General features: G+C 42.9%; 2 protein-coding genes across 16 annotated transcripts in view; both read right to left on the bottom strand.

The window, feature by feature from the left end:
• RASA2 (RAS p21 protein activator 2) overlaps positions 1-4,482 on the bottom strand; it is a 39,989-nt gene extending 35,507 nt beyond the window's left edge. For 2 of the 4 annotated variants that reach the window (XM_032446466.1, XM_015871445.2), the window contains exons 1-2: positions 4,366-4,481; positions 190-295 (exon numbers count right to left, since the gene is read on the bottom strand). In XM_032446466.1, the coding sequence (XP_032302357.1) occupies positions 190-295; positions 4,366-4,426 (167 nt within the window). In that variant the 5' untranslated portion in view covers positions 4,427-4,481. Of the gene's footprint in view, positions 1-189; positions 296-3,875; positions 4,016-4,365 lie in introns of those variants that run through there. The other 2 variants (XM_032446467.1, XM_032446468.1) reach the window with 2 other exon arrangements.
• Positions 4,483-6,003: 1,521 nt separating this feature from the next.
• ZBTB38 (zinc finger and BTB domain containing 38) overlaps positions 6,004-25,580 on the bottom strand; it is a 62,577-nt gene continuing 43,000 nt past the window's right edge. For 4 of the 12 annotated variants that reach the window (XM_032446458.1, XM_032446461.1, XM_032446459.1 and 1 more), the window contains 4 exons: positions 22,257-22,363; positions 16,220-18,441; positions 14,557-14,732; positions 6,004-11,906 (listed from right to left, as the gene is read on the bottom strand). In XM_032446458.1, the coding sequence (XP_032302349.1) occupies positions 8,325-11,906 (3,582 nt within the window). In that variant the 5' untranslated portion in view covers positions 14,557-14,732; positions 16,220-18,441; positions 22,257-22,363 and the 3' untranslated portion in view covers positions 6,004-8,324. Of the gene's footprint in view, positions 11,907-14,556; positions 14,733-14,851; positions 15,383-15,407; positions 15,803-16,140; positions 16,164-16,219; positions 18,442-18,473; positions 19,870-22,252; positions 22,364-25,580 lie in introns of those variants that run through there. The other 8 variants (XM_032446462.1, XM_032446456.1, XM_015871441.2 and 5 more) reach the window with 8 other exon arrangements.

Here is a 25,580-nt window from a genome sequence, read left to right as displayed (position 1 = left end):
CCATTTTGTCTTTTTTCCACTACTCTTACGAATTGCACACTGCTGTAACGCTTCTGAGAAGTCACCACAAGTCAGTTCTCATGTTAAAGAGGCAGGAGCAAAGCCACATGCACACTGATACAAGTCTTGCTTTTGTTCAGGACTCAGACTGTCTAGGTTACAATTTCCATGTAAAAAACCAAAGCTTACCTTAAAGATTTTTCAACTACCTGCGTACGAAAAACTTCTTCTTGGTCCAAATTTATGGTACAGAAAAAGTCTCTCATCTTGTTGGGTACCAAATGTTTGGCATCATCTGTAAGCAAAAAAAAAACAAAAACAAACAACTGTAAGTACTAAGGGGAAAAAACAAGATGTCACACACACAAAAGTTCTAAGGGACATCCAAAGTCTGTCCTTTCACTCAACATGCATTTCCATATTTGCTCTCTATTTGTAAGCTCCCTTACGCACCCAGAGAGTTGTTTATATTCTGTGTGATATGGAGAGAGCTGCCAGGAAGATGACAGCACGCTGCCTCACCAGCACTGCTGCCCGCAGCACCTGCACCTCCCTCCAGGCCTGAGGGCACTGAGGCTGAGAAGCCCCAGCCTGGGGCAACCCAGCATTACCTCCCAACACAAAGACAATGTCTGAGCTACTGTTTGCTCAGCAGTATCTCCTTAAACATCTTCCGTGCAGGAAGCTGATTAATAAGATCCTACCCATCAAATCTACTTCATTTTTCATAATGAACAGCTATTGTTGATTGATGCATTTCCAAAGATTCAGCTACAAGTATTGGTGGTTTTTTCCCCCCTAATGTCTAGTTTAGTAGGGAAAGGGGAGAAAAAAAATAGATTGACTAAATGCAACACATGTAAGAACATGAAAAAGTTTCCAATGAGATGGGAAGAACTGAGAGTTCTTGGATGCTGAGCACAGGCCACTGCACCAACCTCTGCTGGGCACCAGGCAGCCCCTTCCTGAAATAGTTACTTCTAAGTGGGTACAGCTAAGAATACTTCCCCATATTCCAACTACTTGTCCAGAATCCCAACACTGTAGACACCTCCCCATCTTTATGGCAATACTGCCCATCAGCTTAAGCAGTTATGTCCCCTCTGGTGCATTCTTCTTTGAAGACAGGAATGGGTCCCTGTCACCTTATATCCTGATGACAGGCATGAGGTTTTTTTGATCCTCACTCCTACAGAGAGGAGCTCTTAGTTGCTGTGCAGTTCTTCTCTGTCTTACACCATTATAATTCTGATCTTTAACACAGGCAACCAAAACTGTATTCAGGACTCAGCTGCAGCCATCAGCTCTGACAGTCCTATTCACTTCCACTCCTACTGGTGATGCCTCCCACAGAAAACACTGCATCAAAATTATCTGAACTTCAGATAAGGTACTGAAGAGTAGCGTGGCCACAGCTACATGAATTACTGATTTTCACTATGTATCACGTCTAAAAATCACACCACCTCCGCCTACAAAGTCTGCAGCCTGAAAGACAGATTTGTCACAAATGTGTTCCTGTTGGAAAAATCACAGATGTGAAGCACGTTGGAAAATAAGCTTCACTGTTTATGCTGTTAAGATATTAAAGCAGAAGAGCTTTGTTTTCTCTTTTTGCCTAATCACAGAATCACAGAATTACCCGGGTTGGAAGGGACCTCAAGGATCATGTAGTTCCAACCCCCCTGCCTAGCAGGGCCACCAAACATACACCTTTTGTCCTAATCATACATCAGTGGTGGCCTTTAAATTCAACCAAGTCAGTCTGGTATTTGAAGAGTCCCCACAGCACTGAGCAGAGCGGGATGGTTGAACAGAGCAGGCTGAGCCACTGCTGCGCTTTGGAAGCCAGGGATACATGCACTGGGAAGGCACGGACACCCTGTGCACACTGCAGGAACTCCCCCAGGTAAAGCTCTGCTCTCCGAAGCACCAGGGAGCTCGTCAGCAACTTGGGTGTGGGAAAGGAGGAAGCACAGGTATTATTTTTAAACATCACCCTTAATGCTGACAGACCGAGGGATATGTACAGAACTGGTTTTGAATGCCTTTAGATTTCAAAATGGAGCTAAACTGAAAGCGACCAGTGAGATAGTGAGGAAAAAATTACACAAGTATGAGATGGAAGATGACCTTCAAGCAGAAAACTTGTTAACACTTATGAAAAACAAAAGGAAATGGACGAGAGGCCACTATCTGCAGGGGGTCTGCTGCTGGGATTTGTAATTAGCGACCACAATGAGCACACTCCGTTATCAGCATCTTAGAACTTGGGTTAATACCCTGAAGGTCCTCCACCCTATTTTAAAACATCTAAGATGTAACAACACTATAAACCATAGGACAGCTATTTGCACACCATACTTCATAGCCCAACCCAGCAGCACAAGTACAAAACACATCACTAATAATAAACACCAACCCTTCTATTTAGAAAAGGTAAATCCATAACTATGACTGACCAGCTGACTGTCTTTTCAACTGTCTCTGCTGCCACTCAACATCGTCCTTGGGGTAAACAGCAAAAAAGTGACAGTAAAGAAAAACTTCTGTCAACTATGTAGTTTGGTTCAGATTTTAAAGTATGTACAGAGCACTGTTTGGGTTCTGTGTGCAACTATGTTGTAAAGCCCTGCTTCAAAGCAACATCAACTCAAGCCTAAGCAAACTGAAAAAGCTGTGACTCTAATAAAAACTCAGTGTTAAAGCAACATCAATTTAGCAACACAGTATTCAATAAGCTTGAACTTCTCATACCACTTTCACATTACACATTAGTTGTAAGAGCAACTCACTGCACATCAATTGTTCAACAGACACACAGTGTGACGGTAACACAGTGCTAATGGGGATCAAGCACCAGACACGAAGGAGGAGATGGGACACACCTGAGCTGCTCACAGTGCCCCACCACACGAAGGAAGGAGCACCACCTTCCGCTTGCCATCACTTTACCAGGTTGCAGAACGCAGCAACATTCAGAGTTACTTTGTAACTGGAGGAACCATCCAGCACACTTATGTAGATCAATAAAAGCAGCTTCAAGTGTTTTGAGAAACCCAGGGGTTCACCTTCTAATACCTCAGGCAATATTGGTGCTCAGTTCAGTACCACAGAACACAGACTCCCCGAATTGCTGCTTTCAGCTGCTGACAAACACCCTGCAGGCGGCAGCCAGGCCTGGCAGTGCTGCACAGAGAGGGGTCGGATGCCCCATCACTGGAGGTGCCCGAGGCCAGACTGGATGTGCCTGTGCAGCCCCAAATGGTGCCGGATCCAGCAGCTGGGAGCCCTGCACACGCCATGAGATCAGCAACTCCAAACCGAGCCGTTCTGCGACTCCAGGATAGAAGTCAAGCAGCAGCGCAGCATCATTAAACGCGTCAATCCGTCAGCTCTGACCTGGCTCCAGCAGCAGCCCGCGGTAGTTCCGTGCCACCTGCTGCCACCGGGCTCTGGGGAAGCTGCGCCCGCACCCCCCGCTGCGGCTCGAGCCCCTCCGGCCGCGATGAATGAGCCCAATTCATGACGGCAAATCCGCTCCGCACGGCGCGGGCTTTAAACACGCTCCGGGCCGCAGCCACCGGGCAGCCCTCGATCCCCGCCCCGCGCCGAACCCGCCCCGCGTCTCTTCGCTCCGTTCTGGGCCGCGTGAGCGAGGAGCTGAGCGGGGCTCGTGCCGTGCGGCAGGAAGCGCTTCACATCCTGTTGCTCTGCGCTCCGCAGCCGCAGCGCCGTCCCCTCCCGCCGCGTGCTCAGCTCCGCTTCCCATGGTACAGAACGCGGGGTATTTTTAGTCAGCACTTCCTAACCACCAAAATAAAGCCTCTCTCTCACACACACACACGGCACAAAGGCGCTGAAGCTCCGCTGACCGTTCAGAACTCCGTTCCACCGCCGACTTCCTGAACGCGGATCATTTCGCAACCGCCGCTTGACAAACAGCGCCGTGCGGGGCTGGGAGGGCGGCGGTACGGCCCGGGCGGAGAGCGCTCCCGGAGCCCCGGCACGTGCCGGACACAGCACGACACAGCACGACACAGCACAACACAACACAGCACAGCACAGCACAGCACAACACAACACAGCACAGCGCGGCGCCCCGCCCGCACACACACACACAGACAGACACACACACACACTGGCAGAGACACACACACACACTGGCAGAGACACACACACACACCCCGCGCTCCCGCCGCCATCGCGCCGCCCCCGCCCCGGGGCTCCCCGCGCCGCCGTGAGGCGATGCCGCCCCGCCGCAAGGACGGAGAAGCGGCGGCGATCGCTCGGCGATAGCTCGGCTCGGCACCCTCCCGCCGGGCCGTCACACATCCCGCCTCGTCCCGCTCCGCCCGCACTTACAAATCTTGCCCCGCAGGCTCTGCAGCACCCGCACCTCGTCGCCGCCGTCCTGGGCCGCCATCGCCGCCGCCTGCGCACTGCGGGACGGGGGAGGAGCGATGCACGAAGGACCGGCCCGGCCCGTCCCGCCTCACTCCGCCCTCGGGGGCCGCCACGGAGCGGCGCTGTGGCGCGTGCGCACTCGGCCCGTGTCCCGGCAGCCCTCGTGGGGCGGTGCCGCCCCGCTGTGCCGGGTTCGGCCCGGTTCGGTTCGAGCTGTGCTGGCACTTCACGGGGTCGCTCCGGCTTTGTCCCGCCGGGCCCAGCTCGGCTTTGTCCCGCGTGCGGCGTCCGCAGGAGACAGAAGCTGTAGGCTGAAGCACGTTGGACACCCGCATTGCCGCGCTCACAGCGCGTCCTGCTGCCGGCACAGAGCGCTGCTCCGCGTTCCATGTGCGGCAGCACCGGCTCCAGCACCGATGGGCTCTGCCCGGTCACCTCTGTGTAACAGCCCATCGCACCGCTATGACATGGCACGGTGCCTGTAATTGGGCTGTCAAACAAAAGCCGGCCCCAGTGCTGCCGGTTTTCCAGCAGCTGTGAAATTCCCTCTTCGCTCCCATACTCCGCATCAGGTTAAAGGAAAAGAGACAAAGGCGGCAGGAGCAGCTCAGGGGACAAGGAGCAGCTTCAGCACGCTGCGATGTGGGGGTTTGTGTGCATGCACATCACTAACTCGCACAAAGACACGGGTTTGTATGAGCTGATTTTTACCTGCTAGAAGTGACGGCTTCCTCAATAGCACAAATTGAGGGATCTGATCACCTACGGTTGTCTGCCCTGTGGGTGCTGAACCCAGCTCAGAGCTGAGAGCTTTGGGACAGAAACCTCTTCAGCAGGGAAGGACGAGGTATGGTCAACATGGTGAGCTGTGTCGCAACAGCTCTGACACAGATATGTGACTTCAGTTCTGCCACAACACTCTTGAGGGTTACATGACAGCTGGAGTTCACCGTTTAACTTAACATCACCTTTCTTTGAAGTAACTTCTAATTAGTTTTTTAAATAGGTCAGAAAATGTATATATTATATGTAGCCAACTTCTGATTCCCTTTGTTTAGGTATACAGCTCTACTGAGGACCATCCCCAAATGCTCTAAATAATTGAGCTTTAAATTTAACTTTAAATGCAAGTTACAGAGGAGTGACACCCAGCTGAAGGGGGTTCGTATCTTCATATTCTCTATGCAGTGAAGACACTACATGTATTGGCAGTAGTCCCAAATCCTTGGAAGTGAACAGCATAAGATACACACACAATCTATACCATTAGAATTTGATTTTTAAGATTTTTAAAGCTGTAGGTCATCATGAAAACACGTTTAAGATGCTGCAAAGCATTAACCGCAGTTTACCTGTCTTCCACTCCTTTAAGGTACCCAACAGGCAGATTCTGTTCACCCATTACTGCAGGATGCAGCAGACGCTGGCACTTCCCTTGAGTTCTGGCGTGTTCTCAATTCACTGCTCTGACTTTAACAGAGGGAGCGTTTGGCAACTGTTGCTTAATCTTATAATGAAACATATGGTAGAAGATACGTATCTCTGGACTGTACAGATTAAGTATGAACTTAAAAAATGGAGAGACTTACAGAAAAATAGGAAGAGGTTATTTTAATCAAGCAAAAACAGTTATAATAACTCTCTCTAAAAATAAAATTAGACTCTTTATCAATCCTTAACATCTGCATTTAATATTTTCTTCTAAACAAAAATACAGATGCAGCAAATTACAGTCTTTGACAACATACAGTATTTATTTTAATTCTAATTTGGTCATTAATACTTAACTCATTACTTCAACGTGTTACTTGTAGTAAAAGTGCCACAACTGAACTATAAACATGACATTGCCATCTTAAAACTCCTTTGCTATAAACTGTAGATAATATACAGAGTTACAAAGTCATTGTGTTTTTATCAAAATATACAAACCCCCCCCAAACCTAACACAAGCTATCAATATTTTTCTTATGAACTATACAGTTATATAAAATATCTGTAAAATTATCTTTATATGTATAAATATTCTACCTTATTTGCTTTGGTCTATAATTATCATCATCATACAAGTCCACTTAGAAAATATCCTCGTGTACTTTCTTTGAAACATCATCATACTTTCCTGTGTTTATTCTGCTATTATCCTAATTGAAAATGGAACCAAAACTGCTATGAAACCAAACATTTCTCAAAGGGTTCACAGCGTTCATCAATGACAGGATAAATAAGCGGACTACATTATTACTTCAATCAATACTGTACTATAATTTCAATTGTAATTTTATCATACCCAAGCTATAATTTCCTTTAGAATATTCAGGAAAACCAAGTAAACAAATTGTGTACCATATTTGCACATAGAATTAAGTTGAGGTTCACTGACCTTTGTCCAGACTTAAAACACTTTTAACACTTTGTAACAATGAATGTACATAACAAATTGGAAGTGCAGATCGAGTACAACAGAGCCCTATGATATAATATGCAACTTGCAGACATTTAACCTCTTCAACTTTTTAAACCTCTTTGTTTTGGTTTAAATTAACACTATTTTGTGACTAACTGTACTATTAATTGCAGTGATGTCTTCTTTCAGAAGCTCACCCTCTGATTCCTGGTGAATGCAAACTGCTCAGCCAGAAGGCTCACCGGAGCATTGTGGTGTGGCAGGAGAAGGGAAGCAGAAAGGCCAGCGTGGCTTCTTCCAGCAACACGATGCTGCTGCTTCTCTGCTCCAGGCCTACCATGCTTGGCCAAGGGACACTGAGATGAAGCTTACCTGGGGTGAGACACTGGGACGTACAAAGTACTGATATTGCATTTAAGGCACAGGGATGACAAGGAATCCCACAAATTGGCCCTATCCCTGTTATCTATGGAAACTGCCTCAGGGATATACATGGAAGCAAAAATCTGATTTTTTAGCTCTTCCTCCCGAAAATCAAAGCATTCACTGGGAGCTGCACTGTCATTTGTAGCCCAGGCATTACACCGGGATGTGGAGGAAGACTCTCTTATCTACTCTTCTTCTGCTGAGAAGAAAATACAGCAGTTTCAGACTCACCAGGAGGTGGACGTTTGTATTATAGAGTTCTTCAAACAACACTACTTAATGAGAACAATTTTCTTTCAACAGATGACCTGAACAACTTTACAGTTCAGTCATTCAGAACTTCTGCCATTTGGAAGACTGGCTACTACGATTTGCACTGAATCTTCATGAAACGTTCCAGTGATGCCTCTAATCTGGCATACTTTCTGCACAAGCACTCAGACTTAATGCTTAATACGGTAACTACAAAACTGAGAACAGAAAGGAAAAAAGGTTTATACTTTTGTGTATGTTTTGTAAATGCTGAGTTACAGAAAAACACTCCAAAACTGAACTGTACTTCAGCAGACCCGAACTGATGAAACATTGCCCACCTTCACTGTAGAATACACTAAATCACGATTTGCTTATAAACACATTAACTTTTGTTAAAAAAAAAAAAAAGCAACATATGATTTCTGCAGCAAAAATTCCTTCTATAGTATATGATTTGAACTTACATATTTATTTTGTCCAGAATGATTCTGACTGAACAACAGCACTGTAGAACAGTTCAGTGGCTAGTTTCTTCTAGCTTTAAGTAGAAGGAGTTTGGTTGGTCTTGCATTTTCCTTCTTTCTCTCCACACGTATGCTAGAAGTCTGTTCTGCCAAAACTATTTGGGGTCTTTCAAATTAAGCTTGTATTATTGCAAATAATAAATTTTTCATTTCAGCGTTATTTTTCCTTTGTTTGCATATATTGATATATGTTTAAATGAAGACCTTTGTAAATTATCTGTGTGGAGAATTTTCCCCATTCGATGCATCTACATTTTCTCCAACATACAGTTTTGTATTTTTCTTCTCTTTTGCACAACTGTCACTCAGAGTACAACTTCTGGAGTTACATTTTGTATGGTTTTCCCTTCACTTCCTTCTGAGCCAAGGAAATGCTGATTTTCCAACAGCTGAGCGCTTTCATTGCAGAACTGCTCTTTTCTGTCCTGTGGACCTGTACTTTTGAATAGATGTTTCTTCTGGTGCATTCCCAGAGCAGCTGCTGTCTTGCAGATTTTGGGGCACTGAAAACAAGCATATCCTTTTCCATTATGCTCACGTATATGTCTTTGCTCATGGTTCCTTTTGGTAGAAAGATAGAGGAAACTCTGCAAGCAGAACTGACAGTGGTAGCGTTTTTCTCCAGTATGAATTCTTTCATGTATTTTGAGTGTTTCATTTAAAGTGAATGCCTTATTACAGTACTGACAGACAAAGTCTTTGATGCCCAGGTGAATACGTTCGTGTTTCTGTAAATTTCCAGGGACTGAAAAACATTTACCGCACGTTTTGCAGGTGAAGGGCTTTTCCCCTGTGTGACACCTCATATGCATTTTTAATGTGGATGGACTTTGAAATTGTTTTTGGCATAATTCACAAATGTAAGGCTTTGAAGTAGATACGTGCCAATGTACATGTTCTTGAGTTTCTGTAGTGGAGTTTTGATCTCCTTCACAGAGCTCACAATGAAGACTGGGCATTTCTGTGTTCTCCTCTTGACTAACTGCCTTGTCTTCAGGAGTGCTCCTGAGCACATACTCTCGACTGCACGTACTGTGACTTTCCATAATGGTGTTCCTGTTTCCGTGCTTTTTCCTCCATTTGGTCTTCTTCATTTTTCTTAGCTGTTTAGACTTCTTTTTGGGTTTGTAATTGTAATACGGTCTCCAGGGCTTATCACTGGAGTCCTGATCACTTACATCATCACACATTTCTGTCATCTCCAAGCATTCTGAGCTATACAGCCTAGACGGGCTTTTCTCTTTTATCTCCATTTCTGACTCCTCATTTAGATTGTCCTGTTTGGACTCGTGCTTAGATTTTCGTCCCCTTTTACAGAATAGCTTAGATCCTAATATATGCCTTTTAACAATAGCCTCATTACCAATTTTTACTGTTATTTGACAAAGAGGAGCAACATTGCTGTCAGTAGATGTTCCAGGTAAGGCAGGCTTTGCAATGTAAGTCTCAGTTTTACTCGACTCTTCAGAAGTATTAGTGGTTTTGCTAGATGAACCTCCAGATCCTTGGATGTGCTCCATATCCTCAGCTGCTTCTGCTTTGTTGCACAGCACTGCTTTCTTTTTCTCCTTAATAGGTTTTGATTTTGTAATACATTTTCCATAGTTATCTGACCCATACTTACAATCTTCACTTGCAGGTTGACTAGGTACACTATTAGACGATTCTGTCTTACTGTTTTCTACAGAAGTGATTGTTTTACTGTGCATTATTACTGATGAAACTCTGCTACTGTGCATTATAACAGAGGGTGCAGAACTGCTGTAACTGATTACAGAGGTTGAATTTTCTTTCACATTAGTTAAAGACACGACTGAGGAATCATACTCGTGAGAACCAGAGTCTTTTGCAGCAGTGGGAACTCTTTTGTCAGCTGTGAATAAGTCTCTTTGCAGATCAGAATTTAAGATACCTACTCCCCAGGAGGAAGAGTTCTGAGGATTAGTGGAAGATGCTGTATCATTACATGAAGAAGTGTCCAATACAAGAGTTCTGTTGTTTGTTAATATATTACTTTGAAAATTCAGTGGCGGCAGCTCAGAACTAATTGAACTCTGAATGAAGCAGTTACTAGAAGCAGTTTCGTTAACTTGGCTACTTGTTTGAACGTTTTCATACGTAGAATTTCGGTAGGACTTATACGGTAGTCGCCTGCACTTCATGGGCAGAAGTCGGTAAAGTTTGTATGGGTACACACTTGGTTTTAAGCCTCCATTGGCAGTCTTCTTACTTACTGAGAGACGATGGTCAATTGCATGGAAAGATTTCTGATGATTTTTTAGTATATAGTAAGTCATGAAAGTCTCTAGGCAGAAAATGCACTGATACCGCCTTTCTCCAGTGTGCCAGATCTCGTGTCTTGTGCGATACTCAGCTAATGCAAATACCTTGTTGCAGTAGTGACACGGGTACGTTCTTCTCCATGAATGCACATTTGCATGTCTTCGAAGGCTCGACAGTGTTACATAACTACGTTTGCAAACTATGCAAGTGTATAATATCTGCCCATCAACAACTTTAACCAAGTGATCCGTTTCTGGTAAAGCGCAGTTTGCATTAGAATAATCAGTTATGCTGTTTTCAGACAATAGAGGCTCCGTGTTTGCATATGAACTCTCATTCCTTCCATCCGTAGCAGTATAATTATCTGAAAAATTTTGTTCATTCCCACTGTGAACAGATAAGCTACTTGATCTCACACAGACTTGTTCGTGACTTTCCAGTATATTTAGATTTGCAAATTGTTTGCTGCAGTATTTGCATATGAAAGTTTCTTGATGCTCTGAATGGAGTTGAAGATGAGTACTGAGTAACGCCCTGTCACTGAATGATTTTGCACAGCAGTTACAGCTGTAAGCAGGTGTAACAACAGTTGTCACAGATCCAGAGATATTAGCAGATGTGTTTTCTTCTTCTCTGGACAAATGGAGATCTCCTGCTTTATTCTGAGGTTTTGGAATGGAAATAATTCTCTGATCATTAGCTGTTTCAGGCTGGGCTTCTGCATTGGCTACCGCAGAGGCTGGTACTTTTGCTACAGCCGAACCAGTACCCTGGGACTTGAAGGCTGCTTTAGGAGTAGTACTACATGCTTGTTTTACTGGCTGAATGAGTGGTGTAGCTCGGAGATTTTCATAGTGGTCTTCACCTGCACTGTATGAAGAGCTGCTTTCCTGTTCAATGCGAGGCGCTGCTTGAAAAGTATCTCCCCCTGAAGAAACGGCGTAGGAGTGCTCTGCCAATGTACTGCCTGGCTCTGCATCTTTGCAAGTGTTGCTTCTGTCAAGGCTGACGTTGGTGGTTTGTGCTGTCTCGGATACCTTTTTAAAGTTTGCCCTCAAATCAAGTGGAGAAAACAAACTATTTTCTGTTTCAAAAATTGAGAATGCATTTGTAATTCGTGGTCCATTTGTCACTGCAGAGTCTTCGTGTCTCTTTTCATGTTTTTCCTCTTTGACAGACCCCTTCTCACTAACACAGTATGCATAAGGGCAGGGGGAGCTTGAAAAATTAACATCTGTAAGATCTTCAAGAAATGATATTCCCAGCTTTTTCCCTGCAGCTGCAAGGTCTGTTACAGTCTCCTGCCTCTTAACAACCACTGTGGAGCTGTAGATGTAGTTCAGTATTTCTGTAAACACTTCAGCTTTGAGATCATCTAATTCCAGTACATGACCCGAAATACAGATAGTACGACTCCAAAATATGTTTTTAAAGTAAAGACTTGAAGCTGCTAGCACATTACTGTGGGCTTTAAATTTGGTGTCTTCCACAATTATGGTGACATCACATAAAATACCCCTAATGCGCTGCTCATTTAAAATAGAGAGTACAGTGTCACTATGGAAGTCGTCCTTGAGATCCTTTGAATGGGACATGACTGTCATCTACAACGAAAAAGAAAAAGGATTCATTTAAATTACATATCCAATTTGTAGTTCTGTATTTCTCTTACAGTTTCTTTTTTAAACGTACTAACTTTTGACATAGATTTCATGTTGGAGTTACTTAGATTCTCTACTGCCAATGATACCAAAGGTAACCTGGCTTCTCAGGACATCAGGATGATTTATATAGAGCGATCTCCAGGTAGAAATTATTTTCTCCCAGCTGACTGATACTACAATCGTGGATGCATCAGCCCATCCATTTGTTGCACATTCCCCATTTTATTCCAGCTGTGCTACCACCTCAACAGATACCTATGCACAGATCAAGGATGCAGGGACAGCTGTAGCTCCTTAGCAAGAGGCAGGTGATCTTCCCTGCACTGCATGGCTTACCCACCCTGTGCCTTTCACTGGCAACTACAGCTGCTGCTTTCATTTGTGCCAGCGGCTGTATCTGCCCAGATTCACGCTAAATGACTCACTGAACCCTTGAGGAAACTCCCCCAGCACGTGGTTGAGTTATTTGGCAGTCCTTATGGGGAAGGCTGACTTGCCCTGATCCTGTGGATACAACTGCTTTGTTTTCTGAGGCTGTTTGTCAAAGAATGACTTTACAACACAACTGCATTTGATCATCTTGTTAAGAAGATATTTAAAACAGAGATTTGAGATCCTATGAAATAAAGTTCCAGTTGCAGGGTAAGTTTTCATAAACAAAAAACATCAGTGCCTACTGAGAATGCACTGGCTCCCTCACTCAAGCTATTCAAAAGGAATCCTTTGAGAACAAGACTCATATAGGGGCCATATATTCTCACTCTAGCTGACCCGGTTACATTTTGGATAGTTATCAGAAATCCATCACATATTTCACTGCATGTAGAATCACGCAAAAGAAAACCACTAAAAACACATACAACACAATGTAGTTGTACAAGATATAATTCTGCACTTCTAGGATGAAGCTCTGAAGTAATATTTGTACCTTACAACATAGCCAGTGTTTCCAGCAGGAAAGGACTGCCCCTATGAACAGCCAAAACTTTAAAGACAGTTTTAACAGTTTGAAATCACTTCACTGCTGTAATGGATAGAAATGTAGACAGGTATTATTTTGATTACCTGGTCACTCAACCTAGCTGTAAATGGAAATGCGCTGGCTTGTTCCTTTAAATCACATCATGGTTTCTCATACACTTATTTGACCTAAGAAATGTTTATTCATTTGGCATGATAACATAAAGCTCATGGGAACTGAGTAGTTATTTCCTTTCTGAAACTCCCAAGTAATTGTAGATAGTTTCTAGCATATGAAGTCTACGACAGAAAGAATACTACAATAACACTTCATTTCAAACCAGCAGCCACTATTGCATAATTGATTCTTTTTTCTCATTGTGAACGTTAGAGATGGCATCTAACTTGCTCATGTGATAGAGTACTAGAAACCAACTGCCAGACATCAAAAACATTTCACAACAGGAGCTATTGATAGTTATTTCCCGAGCATAGGAAATGATGCCAGCTCTACCTCCCAGTGAATTATCCTGTAAGATCTCGCCTGAGCTTTTGCATTTCTGTATAGGAGACAGCTGCTTTTAGCTCAGTCATACCATCTCACTGTTTGCTGAATATATATGACTTTTTTTCTTTTTTCTTTTTTTTTTTTTTTAACTACAAGGCATGTATCTGCAAGGCCTACGAAAAACACCATGGTAACATTGTACAAGTTTTACTGTACTAGATATTTCAAAATTTATCCTCCTAAAAAGAGAAGTGAATATTTTCGTTTTCTACTTGCACGTTAACAGATTGCCAGCTTTTGTTGTCTCTGAATCATGGATATCAAAGCATGCTCAGTGAAACACCAAACCAGATTCCTGTTATTAAGACAGCAGGAACCATCACTTGCTTTTTGGATGGGTAATTTTTTTTTTTTTTTTTGCTGTGAGCTAAACCATCTGGTACAATTGTCATTGTAAAGTTATACAGGAAACTGTGGAGCAAGTACTGTTTTAGAGCCAGTGGTTTTTTGTTCTATTTCAAACTAAGCAATCCCCAAATAGTCCATTTAATTCTCTACTTCCTTTTACCTGTCTTGCTTCTTCCATTTGTCAAACATACACGTGAGACGCTGTAAAACCAGAATGCTCTACCTAGCACAACGCACAGATGGAATATTTTAGGAATACTTTACATTCCATTTGAAGTTACTACAGCAAAAACAGGAACAGCATTTCAGTTTCTGAGGAAGTGCTTCTGTGACCAAGAAATACAGAATTCACTGGGAAAGACTGATCCCTCTGTCTCTAGGTGAGTGGGTTTACTGAAAGATAACGTTACCTTTTCTGACATCAAGAGAATACTATCTCAGGACAGCTGTACTAAAAGAGTACTAAAAGTTAACAGACAGATCAGAGATGGGTGCATCCAAATACAAACGTGGCTAGCTATGAGGCTAGCTATGCCTCGCAGATGATACTACATCCTGCAAGGACTACATCAACCAGCTCCATACGGGCACTGCAGAAAGAAGAACCTACTGATGATTTTTATATCAATATCACTTTGGAGTGAACAAAGAGATCACAAGAAATCTTTCAAGCCTACAAACACCATCCATAACGATTAGGAAAATGTTTACTACCAAAGTTGCAATCCAGGATTACTACTTTTAATTCCCGCTGAACTTCTGAAATCTATTGTCAGGAAAGTGCACTCCAAGACACACGGCGACAGACTCTGTTACTCCCGTTCAGGCCCGAAACTTGACAGACCAGCTGGTAGCATCAACAGAGTAACAGTCGGACCAGTTGCCTGTACCTACGGAAAATAAAAAACAGCAAGATGCTTGATAATCTGCAATAACAGCTTTTGCATTTATCTGGTTTTTAATCCCAAACATCATTACTGGGATTCTGAAGATGTTACTGCCTTCTGGCACTCTCCCTATGGCAACATGCCATAACAGCGTTACACTCAGCTCCATTCCACCCTAATAACATACTTTGAAGACAACCTCTGTTTTGTTTCCAGCCTGCCCTCCCAAGCAGTGATGACCATTCATCAGCATCTAACTGTCTTAGGGCAGCGTTTTGCTCTACAGCGGAAACAGGGCTAGGCATCAAAACCGAGCAAACAGAACAAAAAGCAAACAAGCACAGCCAGCCCCCCAGCTCTGCGACCCTGATCCCTGCTTACACAGAAATATTAGCTCAGTACTTAATGTCAAACCATGGCTTTTATGGCTGTAGCTGTTTCTGAGGTCTCGCTTCCCTGGTCCCTCTGGGCAGAAGGCACAAGGCCACCCACACTGGGCTCCCCTCGCTCTCCCAACAGCCTCGAGCATGCACTGAAATCTTAATGACGTCTAATTATACTTAATAGCTTGCAATGGCTTGCAGCTTAGTGCTACGGTCTGAATGGCGACCCATGACTTCTATAAGCTCATCGATAACGCTTCTATTTCAGTCTCCTGATTCTTGCACCCTGGCCTACCCTGTCACACTTCCTCCTCCTGTACGTTACAGCCTCGTAAGCGCTCCGGACTTCAACTCAGGTTTTCATCCTGACTCTTTCCTCTGCCTCGGAATTCGGACAGCAGGAGGGGCAGCACCTTCGGGTACGAGCACTGCGAGCGCGGGCAGGACTCCGCAGCCACCGGAACCGCTCCGAAGGCCTCGTAACTCTTCGTCGTTATTACATCCCTAACGCATTCCCTCAATTCCGAGTCCAGACGTGTTGCGACAGCTTCTCCCCAGAACGAAAACAGCCTTAGAGCCTCACGAGCGCTCGGAAAAGCCTTGCGCTTCTACAGCAGTTATGGCCGTCGCCCTAAGAGCCGAGGGGAGCCCCGTCCCCACGGCAGGACGGCCCGGAACGAGCCGCCAGCCTCGTAGTGCCCGCGGGGCTCAGCGCTGCCCACACGGTGGAGCTGCTGGCCGCGCTCAGCACAAGCCCCGGGCCTGCTCCTGGTTAAAGCAGCTCAAGGCTGCGGCGGCCCCAGCGCAGAGCACGGCCCGGCCGACCCCGACCAGGTACATACGGTACACACGGTACCTGCTCCCAAAGGGCAGCTGCACGGCAGGACACTTGTCTGTATTGAAGCAGCCCCGTGGAACGTCAAACGTCTGGCAGCCGTTCGGCTGCAGACAGCTCGTAGACGCTTCCTATTTATGAGCACTAACTGCGCTCGGACTAAACTGCATCTCGAGCTAAAGCAGCGACTCACGTTAACTCAGAGCATGTTTTCTGCTAGCACCGACAGACGATTAAGCAGCAACGTCACGGCAGAATGCACAACAACTCACTGTTTTGAGCTACATGGCGGCTATGAACCACGCCTGCGGGGTCTTCCAGGGCAGGGGGCGGGCGGCAGCGGCTCGGAGCGGTGGCGGCGCGTCCCGCCGCGTTGCACTGACAGGTGCCGGCTCTAGCGGCGCGCGGCCTGCAGCGCGGGACCCGCCGGCGCGAGGCGGGAGGGCGCCGCCGCCATTTTGCGGCGCTAATCCCGGTAATGGGATTTGCCCGTGGCTTGTGAAATACGGGATGGATTCGGCTGCCGCGCTGCGTCTCGCGTTTGTTCTGCTGCAAATGCCCCGCGCTTCGCTAACGCGTCTGTCTGTGACATTGAACGTGGCGGCGATTTGTTTATGTGCGACTGCTGTGAATTGAGAACGATTCCCTAATGTCCGGCCCTTTGCTCTGTAACCATTAGTGCGGTTTTGTCCACGTCTTCGTGTCCCCTTAGACCTCACCAAGGATTTTGTTTGCTGTCCTTCAGAGCTTTTCTGGTATAAAGAAAGGTGTGTGGAGAAAAGCAGCTCAGCACTGAACTGCAAATCCACAGAAAGGAGAGAGGAGGTATTTCCTTCAAACGATCATCCCTGAAATAAACTCTGTTCGGATCCCTAAGTAAATCTGCAGTCACCTTCTCTTCCTTATCTGACTGCGGAAATTCACAGGGATTCATGGAGACACTTCTTTCAAGCAGTTGTTTGCCCCACTGTGTGTATTGCTTCAATTATTTATCACCTCAGGAAACAAGTACTGCAGTGCTGCTAGTGCTCCAGGAGCACCCACAAATGTTTGCCTAAACAAGGGAATTAGTTGGATTTGATGTAGCCAGATCCTCCCATAGATTCAGTACGGCCTCCCCACATCTATTCTGTCTCTCTGCCCCTTCCTCACGTCCTTGGAATCACAAAGCTGAGGAAAAAGCTGGGCCTTGAGTCAGGTGCAGAACATCTGGAACACAACTGAGGGGCAGGCTGCCATATCACATCCAGGTTACCTTTAATGGGGTCCTGGACTTTGTGTATTGCTTATGCAGTGTTCTTCAGTATCGTTTTAGGCATGTATATAAATATTAGTATGTACTAATGAGGGTGGATGAAAGAAGTGCCACTAAAGTATTTGTGACAAACATTTTGTCAGTAAGAACACAATAATGTGGATTAAATTAAACCTGTTATAAGCCCATAAAAGAAGTAAAAAAACATGCATTACTGAGCACTGATAAATACGGGTATCTCTTTAGATTATATGAAACAAATTTAAGATTAGGTTTTCAATTCCTACTACCTCTTAATTAATTTTGTTGTGTTTTTGTTTTTTTTTTTTCTATTGTCTTGAAAATCAAAGACATCAATAACTCATGCAGCACATACCCCAATTTAAAGACATTAACTTATTAATATTTGGCTGTTCAATGCCCTGGCAGTTTAATGTCTATAGACAATGTAATAGAGTTGAAGAAAATTGGCTGTTTTTATTATTATTTTTATGTTTTCCTAGGGCAACTCTAGCTAATCCACTGCAAAAAGAATCACTTTTTCTCTGACCAGTGCTGTAATTGAAGTTACTAATTTCCTTATGTAGGTTTGAGCTACTCAAATTTACAATCCCATCAGCTTCTTATGGATGTACTCTTTCAGAGCAAGAAATTCTTTACAAGTCAACACGGTTACACCCCAGATTTTACCTTTTCACTATTATAAACCCACTTGTACACAAAGAAAATTGATTACTTCTTACGTGATGTTATTGCAAGGTATAAAGAAAATTGTCAGTGAACTTTAAAATGAATTAAACAGTCCCCAGGTTTCTGAAGTGAGACTCTATGTACGCTTTGCTCAAGTCTGACAATCTCACTTCTGCAAATCATGGCACATGGTATTTTTTCCTTAGGAGTAAGGAAAAAGAGCTTATGCTGCCTAGTAAAAAAAGGAAGGCGTTCCAGTATCTGGTCAATACTCCTCAGCTTCATGTCTTAACGGCAGCAACAGCAACTCATGTAGCATTACCAGCTCTAGAAAATTGCCTTTATGTGGCAGGTTTTGGCCTAGACTCCACTGGTTTCCTTCTCCATGCCTTGAGCAGACCAGACTATCCAAGAGAGGAATGTTTGGATGGACTGCCTTCTCCTTTGCTCTCGCAGCTGAGGTCAAAGCAACCAGCCATGGTGCTGAGTTCAGAAACAAAGCTCTTCACCCCTCGAGCAGACCAGCCCAGAGTGGTTCCACTCCCCTTTCTGTCAAATAAGAAAGGAAAGGTATTGCTTTGCATAACATTCTTTCTCTCCTGGACCACTGAGTGAAGGGAGAAGCAGGGGAAGGAGCAGTTACTGAGCCCTGTGACAGCTGCCAGCTTCTCCAAGTCTGGCTGGAACAGGGAAACCTGGCAGAAATCATTTGATTCTCAAGCTGTGTGAGCTGTGCATGTTTACCATCAGATATATCAGATGGTAAATCAGATATATCTCTAAGGTGTACTGGCTTTTGACAATTCATTTTAGGCATGGCTTATTCTATGTCTCGTTAACTCTAAACACATACAAACAATTTTTGAACGTAAAAATTTAAGATTGTCTCTCCAGCAGAATAAATAAGAAAATGAAGCAACTGTGATACCAAATAAATCCTAATTATTCTTTAGCAAAAAATAGAAAAGCTTATGTCATACTGCTACTAACAATCAGCAGGCCTTACTTCTTGCTGTCTCTGAACATTCTCAACATGATTTCCATTTAAGTCTTCAATTTTTTTTCTCTGCTGCTGACAAGCCACTTTCTGTCCTCCCACACTCCTGAGACACAGCACAGTCCGTGGCTAGCACAGATCAGCTGCAGTCCTGAGACTACATTTACAGACAGTGTTTTCTATTTTTCTATTGTTTACTGTTGTCAACCGAATTATCAAATTAAACCTGTAATTTCATTTTGGACAATTATTGTGTTGTTTTCTGTTGCTCGTTCAGTTATCAGAAGGTCAAAGTAGTCCAACTAGCATCTCATTTTTCCAGTTTTCAGAGGAAGCAACCTTTAAGTATCTAAACCTACATCGACAAGAGCAGCAGGCAAATTGCATGCTCAGGGGCCGCTATTAATCTCAGTCAGGTGTGCTGGGGACCAGGCAGATACAGATACAGCACTTTTTGCTCTTTCTTACAGCTGACGTAGCAAATCTTGCTGGACTGAAAGCAGAGCGAAATGCTTTCCTCTGCTAACACCTGATGTAGTGGCCTGCTGTTTACTGGCCACCACTGGCCACCAGTATTCCTTAAAAATGTTTTATTTATGTATTTATTTTACTTCTATACTGCTAAAATTTAACATACCCAAAGCAATGTGTGATAGTTATTACTCTGAATCACCACTTAATGTGGCAATTAATTTTGGCAATTTTTATGACACACACAATAACTTTGGCTGTGTGCTCTTAAACATTCTTAAACTCCATTCTGTACTAACCCAAGCCCTCCTCTTCTTCTGTTCTGTATGTTTCCAGCCTAAATCCTCTGTGCAGGCAATGGAGGACTGCAGCAGTAAGCGGGCAGCAGCTGGCCGCAGGAAGAAAACCTTGATGTCTGTAGCTCTGGTTTGTGTTGCATGCTCAGCCACTAACATCAGTTACCCAAGTAAAACTCACTGCCTGACAGTGAGCTCAGATCAGATGGGGTACTGTAAGAAAAACAACAAAAAAACAACTACAAAAACATGTCAACTTGCATCTCCCTTGTGGTCTCATGACTCCTGAGCACTGCCAAGTGTGAAACCACCTCTCTTATTTCATACTCAAAAAAAAAAAAAGTCAAATGGAAATTATACCGGTCATATAACCAACTTCTGTGTTGACCACTGTAGCTGAATGTAAGCTCAGCACTTGCAGACTCCTCAATTTTTACTATCTGTTTAATGGTTGGCATTTTAGACTGACTTCTGCAGGATGCATCGTGTTGGGGTAGCACAGATAACCCAAAGGACTGTACACACTTTTCATTTTAAATACAAATGAATAACTTGAGAATAAAGGCCAAAAATAGCATGTGTGTAAACTTGCTGGAGTAAACTGATCGTAAGTATATGAATCTTAAAAATGTAAATATGTAATGCAACATAAAACAAAACAGCACATTGTAAACAACTGCACCCAAAGTGCTGCCTAAATACTACATCTAAATCTTATTCTGGAGGTCTGTGAACAACTGGCATTCTGATATTTTCCCCTTTTTCCTCCTCCCTGTCACTGACTGTTAGAAGACAGCACTTGGTCATACCTCTTTGTGTAGATATGTTAGAATGAGAGAGCCACAAGCAACACCAGTCTTGTTTTCTTTTAAGTGGCTTTAGTTCCGATGTTGAACAGAAAAGCCATACTTACATCTGTATGCTGGTGCAAGATTCAAATTTGCAATGGCTGCACATTTATGAAAGATAATGTAAATCTTAATTTCCATATTTTGTTGTCATAAAGAAGTTCTTTAAGTATTCACAGTCTTGGAGGAAGATTTCAACTTGCAGAGCAAGCCCAATGTGTCAACTTCAAGTCCAGTTTATTGTCAATTTAAAAGCACAAGGAAATTGCCACAGAAAACACAAGGTTTGGGGGTTAAAACCTTTGAGTATTAAGAATACACACTGGGCCATGTGCAGAAATCTTTTTCTATGGTGATGTTGAAGACGCATGCATTATTATTAGCGCATGATATGTAAATGCATCGGGCTGCTTAATAAGCATTCACTGGCACACATCTGCAGCTTTGCTAATGTACCTTTCATTCGTATGTGGTTGCCAAGGAAACAGGTTATGGCCCAGTATTCTACCTAAAATATACTGAGCAAGTATTCTGTAGCAATTTACCAATAGGTACAACTCAGATTTTAAAGCACGTTGCCTCTTTAAGTCCAGCTAACTTGCATTTATCTAATTTAGATGCTTTGTTGATTAATTTAAACTACCGCTGCCATCTTACAGTCTCTGAAAATCTGTGACCATTTTCTGTGTCTTACAACGCTGTCTATTAAAAGTAAACTACAGAAAACATTTTGACACGTTACAGGAATTCCAGGGGGTTTTGTTGTTGTTGCTGTTTGTTTGTTTTTAAATCGGGTCCCTGTTCTGCATGTCACCTATTAGCCTTAATTATTATGTCCCTTTTGAAGTATCGCAGGGTGATCTTTGAGCTAAGCCATCCTATTATCCAACAAACTGCTTCCCACTGAGGTTTGGGCAAAAAATGCCACGGAAATCAACAAAAATTGCTGTCAAGTAAATTATACTCTGTGATGCAAAAGACCATGTTCAAAACTAATGAACTAATCAGTTTCCCTGATTATTTCACTTAATACCTACATACCTCAGATCTAAAGCCTAGCTGCCAGATTTAATTGAACCAAGGTGTTTATTATTGTACATTCACAGTAAAATGCAAGTAAAGTTCTACTATTTGTAGATTTCACATCAAATGAAGAACTCTTGTTTTGTAATATTATTTATCACAGTATTGCACTTCAGTTTGTAAAGAGCCGTGCACAACTCACCATTCAGTAGCTTTTTCACTACCCCGATTACAGTCACGTATTGAGGCAGACATTCACAGTTTTTGGTTGAATTACATACAACAACTGTATTAGAAACTGGTGTTAGCATTCTGAGGGTTCCTCTGCCTTCTCCATACGGCGCCAATTAGTAATGAACACTGGCGACTGGGATCCATTGCCAGATTTAACATTATGGCAGGCTCAGGAGGTTTGCTTACCTGCCAATATGTTTGGTTTGTACAAGTCATTGGAGGCTTTAACAACCTGTAACAGCCTTTTTCAAACATTTATTCTGTTTGATTTAATTCTCCAACCTCTATAGCAGCAGAAGCCCAGCAGGAGCTGAACAAATCCAACAAAACTGATCTATGTAGCAAGAGCAGTCTTTTAAATGATTCTTTAAAAGGTAGCTATTTAGCCAAGGTCATGTCGTGCCGTGGTTTCAAAGGGTTAAATATTTCAGTTGTATTTCACTATGTGTTTAAAGAGATTTCAGCTTGCCGTGTTCACCCCATAAACTTACCCACCTAAAATCAGGCTGTTCCTCAGTTAGAGTCTTTTAGAAGTGGTATCGACAGGCATGTTCAGCGAGATCGTCTCAGCCATTTTGAGAACTCCGTGGCTGTCAGTCAGCCTGCAAAGTGGAAAATCCAAATTTAATGACTCAATTAGTAGACAAGTACCAGATTCCAGATACATCTGTTAGTTGTATCATCTAAGTTTTTCTTGGAATGCTGTGGGACTGTATACCTACATCTGGGAGCCTTGCAACATACCAGCAATAAAGCAGTACTGTTAACCGAACACTTATGAATGTGGCTTCTGCCTGCGTTATTTCATTGTGCTTTAACCTGTGTAGTGTAAACTGGACACTGTATTTCACAGTATATCCTAAAAAGAAATCTAAGGATGGATTAAAACCAATTATTTTATTGGGATCACTGAAAAAATTAAACTAAAACCAAGCCTGGCTCTACTTCCCTTCCCCCATCTCAGCTATTTTTGTTCCCACCTGATAACACAGCAAATAATGAAGGCTTCAAAACTTTCTAAGTCAGTCTATTCCCGAGTTTCACAGAGTAAGGTCAGTGGAAAACCCGTGTTCTTAGGATTATCTATCTTGCCAATTTAGAACACAAATCATGGTGTGGGAAGCAAAAATGGAGATTACTGGGCAGCTTCCTAGACTCCACCAAAATCGCCAAAACCAACAAGTTATTCTTTATCTTGAAAGCCTCCACACATTTTTTGCAGCCTTTCAGGCCTTTTGTTTCTCTTCTTTCCCTTTTGCCACTGTTTTTTCCTGTTTTGTTTTTGGCCTCTTGTCACAGATATCCTCATCAGACTTTTCTGGACAACTCTCGCTCTCTGGATTGCGCTTCCTGTAACTCTGCTTAAATGACTCACCATTGTGAAACCTTCAGATTTTATGTCATTGTACATCAAACACTCTAATAACGTTTTCATATAGCAGTTTAAAAATATTTAGAACATGGCTGAATTCCAAATATACTAAGCAAAATCAAATTCTTCCATACAGCAACTGCAAAAGCTTTCAGATAAGGCACTATGACTGAGCTGGCGGACATCTTTGTTGCAGGAAGTAGGCACAGATGCATCTTCCATCTGCAAACGTGCTGTCCTATCTTTGTAAATAACAGTATACAGGAACTACAGGATCCATCACTTTGGCTTTAAAATGCAAAAATATGAGCATTTCTATTTTAGCTAAGTATGTTTTTTAGTGTAACTTGATTTCAGTAAATATTCTAACGGTCATGTATGCATGTAACAAAGGCCAGAATGAAGGAGACTAACATTATTATCTCAAACATCAATGAAGTCATAAGCACATCTATATACACAAATGACTGTCAGATGTTAAGCTGAATGGGAAAATTAAGCATCACACCGGAGGAATCCAGTGGTAAAGGGACTTTATCAAAGCTGAAGTATTTCCAAATATGACAACACTAGAATTCAAATGTAATACTATACATAATAAAGCCCTTTTAAAACATGATGAAACAATTCCCCTGATAAAATATAACACAGGGACTAGGTGCCTCCAGAGGGTTGTTACCTGTTCTTTACTACCACAGCCTCTGCACAATAGTCTGACAAATATTATGTCGACACACAGTACCACACTGTGAGACCTGCAGTTTCAAATCAAAATGAAGTTCAGAGCCAGAAATAACCCTAATCATAAACGCTGCTAAAAATCAAGCAAAATAACATCTGATTTAATCATTTTTCATTGCATTTTTTTCTCAGGTTTTGTGTAGATTTTCCGTTAGGCAGAAATGGATTTTGCATGGATGAAGCATAATTATCAAAAGGCTTCCAAGATAAAACTGGACAGAACCCCCATGCTCTCCCACAATAGCATCTGAGAAGCCGTGCAAGAGGTGTGAAAAACCGCACCTGTTTCTATCTGACCTGGTTGCCCCTTTATCCAAAGCAAATAAAATGGATGGGATTTACACAACATTTTGTATTGCGGCTCTGACTGTAACGTTCTGACACTGTATTAGATGGACCCAACTGCCATTAAAATGTATACAGCAAACCATGTAAAACAGTCAAAATGAAAACAGCTTGCTAATTACTAGAATCCTCCTTAATAAATAATTCAGTTTCTTTAGCTAGAAGGAATTTCTGCTCATAGGCTGCCACTGAGTTTTTCCAGAATCATGAAAGCACTCGAGTCCGGTCATATTAATTACGAGAGGACTTGCACCCCCTAACAAAAGAGTAAATCTGCAAATAGATTTAGAACAAGCATGGTGAAGCATGCTCATGTAACAGAGCTATGCTTTCTTTAAATGCTTTGAGTGGATATATTTGAACACAAAGACAGAGTGAAAACAGTTTAACTCAAAGTACCCCCTCTTCCCTAAAGATAAATATCAATGGCAATAAATAGATTGCTTCTGCAAAGCATTAGCTCAGCAACTTCCTTTAAAAATAACCACACACAATATAAACAAGGAAATGCAGTTTTGGTACCTACATGTAATGGCGCACTCTGTATCATGTTTCAGACTAAAAAAAAATCAATAGAAGCAAACTACTGGAGAAAAATAAATAAATAACAAATTAAAGCCGCCTTTAATACATCACTGGGGAAATGCTGTCTATTACGTTTTCAGTTCAGTTTCTTTAGGTGGAACTGGAAAATATTGCACTGCACCAAACTTGTCTCATAATTCTGAATCAAATGGGTTTTATCATCATTATTAAGCACCAGCCAAGGTAGATGGCAACAGTCATATTCGTGAACAGTCTTACTCTGCATCTTTGTAATGTACTGAAGTGTTATATTTAGAAATAAATGAGAATTTGTTTGATAGCACTGAAAATGCCAGGGCTATTATTAATGTAACTGGCTGTGCTTCTCGATACCTCCTCTGTATTAATTTTCAGTGCTGGGTCCTCACCCAAAGCAAAATACTCTTAGTCATTTTAAAGTCAAGGACATGAAAGGAAAATGGCTTCCCTGCTGCAAAAGTCTCGCTGCAGCAGTGAGAATTTCTCAAGTCATGTACAAAGGGGATCCACAAGGAGATGCACTACATTGTAAGTACAGTGGAGACGCTTGGTAACATCTGTTATTGTGGTACACATAAGATTTGAGTTCACTGATATTGTTAAAATATCGGCTAAAAATAGAGCAAGGAGTTACAACACTTAATTTTTGCAACATCTGTGAGGTTTGCAAATCACCATAGACTACAAGTGAGCTCATTTTATAAAATCTTGCTCACAATCCTACCCAGGTTCTTTTCCAGTATGGATAAGCAGATCTTTCATGGACCATCAGAACATGCCCACTATTGAAAGGAAGA

The sequence above is a fragment of the Coturnix japonica genome, chromosome 9, assembly GCF_001577835.2.
Source record: "Coturnix japonica isolate 7356 chromosome 9, Coturnix japonica 2.1, whole genome shotgun sequence".
Lineage (NCBI taxonomy): Eukaryota > Metazoa > Chordata > Aves > Galliformes > Phasianidae > Coturnix > Coturnix japonica.
Note: the sequence above shows the minus strand (reverse complement) of the source record. Positions and strands in the feature narration are given on the sequence as shown.